Source organism: Phascolarctos cinereus, unplaced genomic scaffold (genome assembly GCF_003287225.1).
Source record: "Phascolarctos cinereus isolate Bilbo 61053 unplaced genomic scaffold, phaCin_HiC Scaffold_1;HRSCAF=81, whole genome shotgun sequence".
Taxonomy (NCBI): Eukaryota; Metazoa; Chordata; class Mammalia; order Diprotodontia; family Phascolarctidae; genus Phascolarctos; species Phascolarctos cinereus.
The window spans coordinates 19,988,507-19,999,077 of NW_027555514.1; the positions used below are offsets into that span (position 1 = coordinate 19,988,507).

General features: G+C 45.0%; 1 protein-coding gene across 1 annotated transcript in view; it reads left to right on the top strand.

Annotated features, from left to right (window-relative positions):
- Window positions 1-10,571, top strand: part of CHN2 (chimerin 2) — a 288,870-nt gene extending 278,299 nt beyond the window's left edge. Inside the window, exons 9-13 of the mRNA XM_020993260.2 lie at window positions 1,045-1,218; window positions 1,637-1,714; window positions 3,753-3,890; window positions 6,160-6,265; window positions 8,588-10,571. Of these exons, the coding sequence (XP_020848919.1) occupies window positions 1,045-1,218; window positions 1,637-1,714; window positions 3,753-3,890; window positions 6,160-6,265; window positions 8,588-8,759 (668 nt within the window). The 3' untranslated portion in view covers window positions 8,760-10,571. The remainder of the gene's footprint in view (window positions 1-1,044; window positions 1,219-1,636; window positions 1,715-3,752; window positions 3,891-6,159; window positions 6,266-8,587) is intronic.

Below are 10,571 nucleotides of genomic sequence, written 5' to 3' on the forward strand. Positions count from 1 at the left end.
TCCTGGGCATTGGACTTGGGGTGTGCTGGGCTGACTATAAGATCAGCCATTTCCCCAAGCTCTGCCGCTTGGGCATTAGGAGCTGACTTGGAGCCCTCCACCCACCCAGGCCCTTTGTCAGGCCATTGCCTACTTTCCCCTTTCCACATCTCTTGGATCGTTTAGAGAAAACTGATCTTGGGGGCTATATGTTCAGGGATAAGTAGACCCAGACCCTCCGGCTGTGGTACTTTTGCCTACTAGCTGCATGGTTTGGGAGAGAGCTCGCTTCTTGTCTCTAAGCTTCAGCTTTGTCACCTTCAAAATGGGGGTGTTGGCTTGGGAAGACGGCTTGGTACAGTGGAAAGGGTGCCAGACCCAGAGTTTGAGGACCTGGGTTCAAGTCCTGGTTCTGCCACTTACAAAATGCATGACCTTGGGCAAGTGACTTAGGACTCAGTTTTCTCATCTGTAAAATGAGAGGTGCTAAACTAAAGGCCTCCAAGATTTCTTCTAGCTCCAAATCTACATGCCAGTGATCTCAGATTATCTCTAAGAGTCTCTTCCAGATTTAATTATAGTCAATAAGTATGTTATTAAGCATATTAAGCAAATACATTTATTAAGGATAGAGTAGTCTATTTGGGGGAGGCAGGGAACAACACGTGTTTACATAAATACAAAGTAATTTCATTGAGGTAACAGTTTGGGGGTGGGGGTCAGGAAAGACCTCTGGGTGGCAGCTTTGAAAGGGGACTCGGGATTCCATGGTCTTATCTACAGATTCAGCCAGGCTCATTTCCACAGCCATCAGAATGAGGTATGCCTGACCCAGAGGGCTGGAGCCGTAACAGATGGGTCAGAAATGCTGGTCAGCACCGCGGGACAATTGGGGGAGGCCCTAAGATTTTCACTCTGCTAACTCTAGGACCATTCACAATCACTGTGAGCATCTTGACCCTTCAGACCTCCCCATGCACATGCGATAGAGAACAAATTAGCCATCAGGAACTCAGGGCAGACTTCAAGAGCTAATGAGATCCTGCCCTCTTTTTTTTTTTTCAGATTGTGGCCTGAATGTCCACAAGCAGTGCTCCAAGCACGTTCCCAATGACTGTCAGCCAGACCTCAAACGCATCAAGAAAGTGTACTGCTGTGACCTCACCACCCTGGTGAAGGCCCACAACACCCAGCGGCCCATGGTGGTGGACATGTGCATTCGGGAGATCGAGGGCAGAGGTTCGGGGAGAAATAGTTGTTGTTGGGGTTTAGACTTTGAGAGGTTCCAGACCGAGGGGCCCTGCCCAGCACTGTTGAAGGAATCCTTCTGACGTGTGCTGTGCTGCCAGAATCGATATATCCTCCCCTCTCCCTCCCCTTACAGGTGTTATAATAGACGGAATGCTGTGGGGGCGGAGTCAAGAACACCAGGACTCAAATCCTGCCTCAATACTGAACGCAGGATGATCGTGGGCAAGGCACTTGCTACCTCCTATGCCCCAGACGCAGATTCCCCTAGGATTTGGTGGAGGGAGTTCCCACACTGGAAATTCCCACAGGGTGACAAGCCACCCACATTCCTGTCATTTCTTGTTCAAAGTTCTTGTTTTGCAGGGAGGGGGCTGAAAATTCAGCTCCCTGTGTTTTCCTTTTTCAGGTTTAAAGTCAGAAGGCCTGTACAGAGTCTCAGGGTTCACTGAACACATCGAAGATGTCAAGATGGCTTTTGACAGAGGTATGCTTGAGAATTCCCTCCTGCCTTGTTCTGACATCAGACACCCTCCTGGTGAACAGGTTTGGCAGGGAACTTCATTTGGAGGCAGTTTCTTTGTTTCCAATAGTGAGTACATTGCTGAAGGGGGAGAACCAGTGTGCCCAGCCAGGCGGAACTCTCACACTGACCCACACAGATTGACCAGCTTTCCTAGAGGCCACAATCGTCAGGATGCTCTCAGAGGGGAGCTCCAAGGTAGTATGTGATCTCAGGGAGAGTGAGGAGTGCTTAGAGCCCTGGAGTGGGAGTCAGAAAGATCTGAGTTCAAATCTTCCTTCGCACTTAATAGTGGTATGTCTTTTGAGTAAGTCACATGACATTATGTGTTTCTGTTTCCTCGTCTGTAAAATGAAAGGTCCCCTAAGCACACTTCCAGCTCATCTTGAGAATCCAGGCTCTTCTTTTGATGTCTGTGCTCAGAGTGAATACAGAGTACTCTGAAGCCCCCCTTCTGACCCTCTTCTTACAATCTTTTTTCTTTCATTCTCTCATTTTACTCTGAAGAGCTCAAAGTGGCAGGTGAGGATGTGATGGTGCGAAAAGGGACAAGGATTTTTTTTGTCCCTTCCCTCCATGTGTTTCATATAGGAACTTCCAGTGTGGAAAACCCCTGTACCTATGCAGATCAACAGCTCCTCAGTAACTTAGTTTTAAAGACTCGTGCATGGTCACATGGCCATTATGTGTTAGAAGCGGGACTTGAACACAGGCCTTTTTCTGACTCCAAAGCAGGATCTATACCATACCTGCCTCTCCTCAAGTTGAAGAGAAGCAGGAAATGGGGTGAAATAATGAGTTGTAGTGTTTGACTTGCTAAGCATTTTTCCTCCAATAGCTATTTCTGCTGACCTTTGTTCTCTTAAGTTCCCAAGTTTAAAGGAGATGCTGGTATTTTGTCAATGACACCCACATCTTTTGTCAAAACGGAATGAATCTTTGCTACTTAAATTATATTGGCCAATAGCCATGTCTTGAATGGACTCCCATCCCATTGGCCATGTCTGGAATGGACTCCTATTCCAATCTACCTTGGATTTAACTCCACCATGTTTACTTTGTATTTAATCTGTGTGTGTGTGTGTACATACATACATATATGTGTATATATATACACATACATATATATGTGTATATATATACATACATATATGTGTGTATGTGTATATGTATGTATGTATGTATATGTGTGTATGTGTGTGTGTGTGTATGTGTGTGTGTGTGTGTATGTGTGTGTGTGTGTATACATACATATATATAAAATATGTGTATCTTTTGGCTCTCCCAGTAGAATGGAAGTATGCCATTAGTATCTTCTCATCCTCAGTGCCTGGAACATAGTAGCCTGGAGCCCTCAGGACTTCCCCAACTGTGATCTGCATCTCTTTGTCTTTAGATTCCAGAATCAGCTCCAATATCTTATGCTACCTCCTTACCTCCCAGAGTCAACTTAATTCAGTGAATGTTTAATACCTGCCTATTATGTGTAAAATCACTATTGTGGGTACTAGGGACACAATGAGAAAAGAAAAGGCAAAGAGAAAAAAAGAAAAGAAAAAAAATAATTCCTGTCCTCAGGGAGCTTATATTCTACTGGTAGAATATTCTCAGCATTCTAGGACTGAAAGGTGGCTAGTCAAAACCTGAGATGGGAACATGTATTATTGGGTTTTTCCCTCCTTCCACTTTCTCCTTCCTCTCCCTCTTTCTTTTCCATTTCCCTCCCTCTTTTCCTCTCTCCTTTCCTTTCCTTTCCTTTCTTCCTTTTTCTTTATCTCCCCTTTTTTCCTTTTCCTCTCCCTTCTTTTTCTTCCCTCTCCTTTTCTTTTTCCCTCCCTTCTCTTCCTTTTGCTCACCTTCTTCCTTTCCCTCACTACTCACCCTTCTTCTCCTTCCTTCACTTTTCCCTCCTCTTGCTTCCTTCTAGCTTTATTTCTGCTTTGAAGTACCCAGGGAGAAATGAAGGCGCTAGTTAGTAACAAATTTCTTGGCTCTCTCCTAGATGGTGAGAAGGCAGATATATCTGCCCACATATATCCAGACATCAACATCATCACTGGCGCACTGAAACTGTACTTCCGAGACTTGCCGATTCCTGTCATCACCTATGATACCTATGCCAAGTTTATAGATGCAGCTAGTAAGTATGAAGCCCTCTGCTAGAAGCGTCCTGGTTTTGTTTAAATAAAGAGCTTCTGAGTACAAGAAAATGAAAACTTTGGATACCAAAACCAGATGATTATAAACAATTGTTTTTGCCATGCTGTCCATTTGGTCACCAATGCCATCAGCTCTTGATGACCAGCACCAGTCATGATATGGCCTCAAAGCTTGGCAAAGTCCTTCACTGTGATGGTCGCAGTTGAACCCCACAAGGACCCTGTGAGGAAGTTACTAGAGGTGATGTTATCATCCCTGTTTTATAGAAGATAGAATGGAGGCTCAGAGCAGTTCAGTTACCTTCCCAGGTCACACCACTATTGAGTATCTGAGGTGGAATTTGAACCCATGTCTACCTGACTTCAAATCTAGCACCATCCCTTTACTTCCTCCAGGACTGTGCATTTAACGAACTATTGGGACACTGAGCCTTCCAGTAGACTTGGCTGGTTGGGCAACAGGAATTTCTGCCCCTGAGAACTGGTCCTTCCCTCTCTCTTCCTCATACTCGAGTCTAATGCCAGTGTGCCCATATCATGATCATGTCATATGGGCTGTTGAAAGCCCTGGATGGGAAGGGCTCAGCATTCACAGTCACCCTGCCTACCTATGTTCCCAGCATTACTACAGGCACTGAGGTGGCACCAAGTGCTAGACCTGGAGTCAGCAAGACCTTTGTTCAGACCATCGGCAGACACTTAGTAGCTGTGTGACCCTAAGCTGGTCACTTAACCTCTGTTTGTGTCAGTCTTCTCAACTGCAAAATGGGGATGTTAATAGCATACCTACCTTCCAGGACTGTTGCCAATATCAAATGAGATAATAATTATAAAGCGCTAGGTGGTGCTGCAATGGATAGAGTGCCAGGCCTGGAGTCAGGAAGACTCATCTCCCTGAGTTCAAATCTGGCCTCAAACACTTACTAGCTGTGTGACCCTGAGCAAGTCACTTCACTCTGTTTGCCTCAATTTTCACATCTGTAAAATGAGCTGGAGAAGGAAATGGCAATGCACTCCAGGATCTCTGCCAAGAAAACCCCAAATAGGGTCATGGAGAGTTGGATGACTAAATAATAAGTATCATAGTGGCTGTCACATATATAAACATTAGTTATTGTTGTTATCAGTGGAAAGAGTGCTGGATTTGAAGTCATAAGGTCTGGGTTCACATCCTAGTTCTGCTATTTACTGACCCTGTGACCTTGAGAAAGTCAAGTGGACTCTGTGGCTTTCAGTCCCTCCCAATGAAATTGGACTAGACATTTCCTAATCTCCCTTCCACCTCTAAACGCTATTGTTCTGCCTTGAGATTTCACCCCCCTCCCAATTGTCCCAAGAACCAACGTTGCTTTATTCAGGGAACTGCCACCTCTTCTAATAGCTTTTAGCCTTAGTGACAGGTACCCTTCCTCTCCAAAGCTTGTTGGTATTACATCTGCTCCACTGAACAGCGAACATCAAATTGCTGCCTATTCCTGTTTTGAAACTTGAGCCCCCATCGGGTCTCCCATGAAATTCAACTAAATCCAATCCAATAAACCTTAGCATCCTTCAAAGTACAGCTCAGATGCCACTGACTATAAGACCTTTCCCTTCCTCCTCTGTTGTTAGTATTATCTCCCCCTTGAAAGCATTTCGTATTTACTTCTCTGTATACAGGTTATATTCTCTCCTCCCTCCCCCTTCTCAGTACAATTTAAGCTACTTGGGGGCAGGGACTGGTAATATACAGTTCTCCATTAATGCTGCAAGGAAGGTCTTTTCCTCCCAATAGATGAGCCTGAATGTTTTTTCTAGAAGCATTCGGGTTTTAGCTTCTCCTGGCTATACCCTCATCTGGCTGCTATCTTCAGTAAGTCTGTGCTTGGCATTACAGGGTCCCCGAAGCTGTTATTTAGCCCTCTATCAATGGGTACCCCAGCTTCAGATCCTCCCTATCTTGCTGCTCAGACAAGCACTTCATGGTCAACAGAGAGATGCCCAGGCCCCTTTACCACCAGAAGGAAGAGCTGGGGCATATTTACCAGTAGAAATAGGTGCCTGTCCTGGCTTTTTGGGATACTTTCCAGGACCGGCCAATTTTAGATGGAAACTTTTCTTGTGTCATTTCTCCATGCATAGCTATTGGATTTTATTTCAAAACAGAAATCTTTAGTTTCGTAAAAACAGCAGCCACACTAGCTGAGTATCTTTACCTCCTTCATACAGCCTGGTCCTGTGTGCTGACTTTCATGTCATCTGATTCCACAGAAATCTCCAATCCAGATGAGAGGTTAGAGGCCGTCCATGAAGTCTTAATGTTGCTGCCTCCTGCCCATTATGAGACGCTCAGATACCTTATGATTCATCTTAAGAAGTAAGTGGACACCTCACAGACCAAGTAGCTTCTGCTATGTTTGGGCAAGGGGAGGGTTGGCGTTGGTTACACACTAGAGTATTTTTACACAACTCAAAAGACAGCTTCAAGTAAAACAGCCCTCCTGGACTTTTCCCCAACTCATCTACATACTTCCCTCCTTTTCTGGACCATGTCCCTTTTTTGCCCAGTTTCCTCCTTCCTTTTCACAGCAGCCCTTCAACCTCTCCTGTCTCCCTCCTCAGCCCTACCTTCCACCCTTCTGTCCTGCTGCAGATCTGCACCCTGTCATGGCTTACCTCTGTCCTGTACTTTTCTCTTGCTTCTCTGTGCCTCTGCTGTGTGAAAGTGGGAGGCCTGGGAGTCTGGCTACTGTGGGCAATCCATTTCAAACTTGTCTCCCTCCATTTCCAGTCTCTTAGTAGGGAGGTCAGGACATGAGTTCCTTATGCTATTGCAGAAAGGCAATATTATTGTTGAGGCAATAAAATTGATCCAAGATAGTTTATGAGACCCAAAATGATGACACCAAGATAGCAAACCCTACTGCTTCATGTGTCTTGTGAATCATGGAAATGGAGTGATGCCACGGTACAGGAGGCAGCACCATGGTGCAGGGAGTAGCACAATGGACTGGGAGTCAAGAATTCCGCTCAAATCCCATATCGGACCCTAGGACCCCTCTCGGCCTTCTTCAGCGGAGAAATCCAAGAGTGGGAGTCAACAGCCCCCAACGTGTCTTTCAGGGTGGTCAATAATGGACTGACCTTGGAACCTTAGCTCCTCCCTCCCAAAAGGAAATGCCTATTTCTGATGCCAGATAATCTGTTTCATTTTAAGTCCCAAGGAATGCTTCATTTACCTAATTAGTAGATTGCAATTTGTCATCTCCATCTTTCACTGAGCTCAGTCTTTGATCAATGCCTCATAGTCAGGACTAGTAGTGATGCATTCATAACCATGTAAGCTTCTTAAACTACCTTTTTTTCTTTGGTGGGGAGGGGAGGAGAGGGATGGATAATGTTCACTGTGTGTGTATGATTGAATATCGATAGATTAGGTGAACACGTTCAGTTACAGCACCTGAATAAATGAAGAGCTGGACCCTAAAAGGCAGCCGGGAGTAATGGGATTAGCAATGGATTTGGACTCAGAAGGACCTGGGTTCAAATCCTGATTTTGTCCCTTGCTCCCTGTGTGACTTTGGACACATCAGTTCTCAGCGCTCAAGGCCTGTGTTTCTTCATCTTTGACTCTCAGTGGCTCCCAAGGCCTCTTCCAGTTCTCAGTGTAGAATCCCATAATCCTAGACTCCCCTCACTACCCTCTACTTTTCATCTGAAATGGTCTCCCTTTCCTAATTTCTGTTTTTTTTTTATTGAAAGATCATCGTGTTGAGCCAAGTGGCAAGAGAGATGATGGGCACAGGCACAGAAAACGAAATATAGAGTAATGTTGGAACATAGCGCAGGCACTAGAGGCCAAGGGTAGGGTGGGAGGGGGCAGGACGATTATTATCTGTTTTCACTTTCTCTCTTTTCAAACCCACTCCCACTGATTGAAAACAAAGCAAAACTTGAGTATATTCAGATTGCATCGTGTTCTCCTGTGGAAAGTCTGCCTTGTTCCGAATGTAGGATCCAGAGGAAAAAGTGCAGCATATTGGCCTGGGAGTTGGGGTGTCCCTGTTGGGGGAGGGGAGGAGACCATAAGCATTAGTCATTGAGGTGGGATTGGGAAAGGCCTTGTGTAGGAGGGAGAAATTAGCCAAATCTCCATGAGTACCATCTTTTAGATAAACCAGAAACTTGGAGTCTCAGTTGACTCCCTCTTGGGCTAAAGATAAATCACTTAAATTTCTTTTTCCTTGATTTTCCCATCTGTAAAATGGACTTTATGCTTTTCTGTTTGTCTTGATAAGTCACTTAATTTTTTTTCCTTGCTTTTCCCACTTATAAAATGGGCTTTATGCTTTTCCTGTTCATTTGTCTTCAGACAGTTGAAGGAAGGAGGATCAATTAATATGAGCTCCTTAAGAGCAGGGATTGTTTTATATTATTTAACTTTACATTCCCCAGCACCTAACCTAGTGCCAGGTACATAGTAAGTGCTCAATAAATGCTCACTGAATCAAACGGACTGTCTCAAAACAAAGAGTGCTTCTGCTCTAGAGCACTGAGAAGTTAGGACTTGCCCAGGGTCACAATTTGACTGGACTTGAACCCAGCTCTTCCTGGATTCAAGGCCAAGTCTCCCCTTGCACCATGCTGCCTTTGTTTTCGCTCTATAGGCAGGTAATGGATGGATGCCCGTGTCTTTCAGAGTCACGATGAACGAGAAGGAAAACTTCATGAACGCGGAGAACCTGGGGATCGTGTTTGGCCCCACCTTGATGAGGCCCCCCGAGGAGAGCACCCTCGCCACCCTCAATGACATGCGGTACCAGAAGCTCATTGTGCAGATTTTAATAGAGAATGAAGACGTTTTGTTCTAAGCCAACGGGGAAGTAGGCTGTGTGGCCTCGGCCCCGGCCTGAGCTGATAAGGCGAGAGGAATGAAAACATTTCTTATTTTGCCTGGCTTTATTTTTTAAACAAACAAAAAAAGTTCCTGGCCCACCGTGGAACGCTAGCATCTCATAGACATGCACCTCTCTCCTAGGAAGGATGAGGGGGAGGGAAAGAAACCCTTTGCCTTGTGTCTCTAGCCTGACCACTCATGTATATTTGTTCTGAGGAAGAGCACTGGAGTATTGTTTCTTTAACTTATTACAGGAACGCAGACCTTTTCAACAGCAGTGTTTTCGGGCATGCAGGTGGCTCCTTACTCAGGGGCAGCCTCTCAAGGCATTTCCCACCTGCTAAAAAGACAATTCTATAAGTAAAATGTTGGACAAAACCTATATTATAAATTTTATTTTTTACGTTAATGAATGGTATTTTATTTTAGCAAAAGAGAACTCAATGCAGTGCATTTATTATCGCCCTTCAGTAGGCCCTACCCTGAGTTCTTGCAGGATCCCATGAAAATCTGGACCACTCCTACAATGTTCTCTTGGCATACCTCCAGTATAACCCGAGCTTCCCGTGGCAATGCCAAATGTCACGCACGGCCCAGCTTTTGGAGTTTCCGAGTAAGCGCCAACATCCTGCTGTGCAGCACAACCATGGCGGTTCAGCCTCCTCTCATAAAAGCCGCGTCAGTTTCCAAAGGCTGAGTTTGAAGAATGGCCTTCCATTCCCCCATTGGATGGTCCAGTGCGGGTCACTTAGAAGGAAAGGCAGTGGGGGGCTGGGGGAGGCTGGTCATAGTTTGACCCTAGGCGTAAGTGAACGTTTGGCTTCCTTCTTCTTCTTGGGAGAGCTTTGAAAATTAATGTATTTGAGGCAAAGGTAGCTCTTTGTCCCATCGGTGTGCACATGAAGGCTAAGCTGCAGAAAAAAGGTAATACTTCTGTTGAATGTGTTTTCCATTCCAACCCAACAGCATTTATTTATTGATGAAGTACCTATGATGTACAAGGCACCGTGCTGGGCCTGGGGCTAGAAAGACCAAACAAAAGCCCACCTTTACTTGCAAGGGCACTCCCTCTGTGCTTATTACAAGGAAGCCCATGGCTGCTTTCTTCAGGGGGGGGTTGGTAAGTTTGGGTCTGTTATTCCTCCCAGAAGCTGATCTGTAGTCGATTATTTAATCTTATCCTAGGATAGGTTCTGTTTTCTCTATGTTGATCATCTGTTTTCTTATATGCCTCTTTGCACCTGAATTTCCTACCCAGACAAAATCTTACAAATATACTCAGATCACCACCCTCTCAGATTGTTATTAGTTTAGGTTTCTGGGTTTTTTGGTTTTGTTTTTTTTATCTTTTCCTCTGATTATCTGAATCATGTGATTTAACCACTCACTGTCTCTGAATGATCTCAAAAAGCAAAATTGACTGTTGATATTCCATTGTGTGCAAAGTGAAGCAGAGAGAGGCGAAAGAGGAGGAAGAGGAGAAGGATGAAGAGTGTTTTCTTGGGTCCGCTAAAAGAAGGAGGAGTCACAAAAAGGGCTGTGGGCCCCGGCAGCATGATTGCACAGTGTGTGTGTGGGTGTGTGTGGGTGTGGGTGGGTGGGTGTCTGGGGGTGGTGCTTCCACTCTCGGGCTTCCCCACGACTGTCCAGCTTTGTCATAGTGTGTGTAATTCTTGATATTGTCATAAAAAATTATCTGGAAATGGTTTTATTTTGTGAAGTGAACCTGCTTTGTAATTTATGAGAGTATAAATGGAAGGAAGAAATATTAAATGTATTGAGAGTT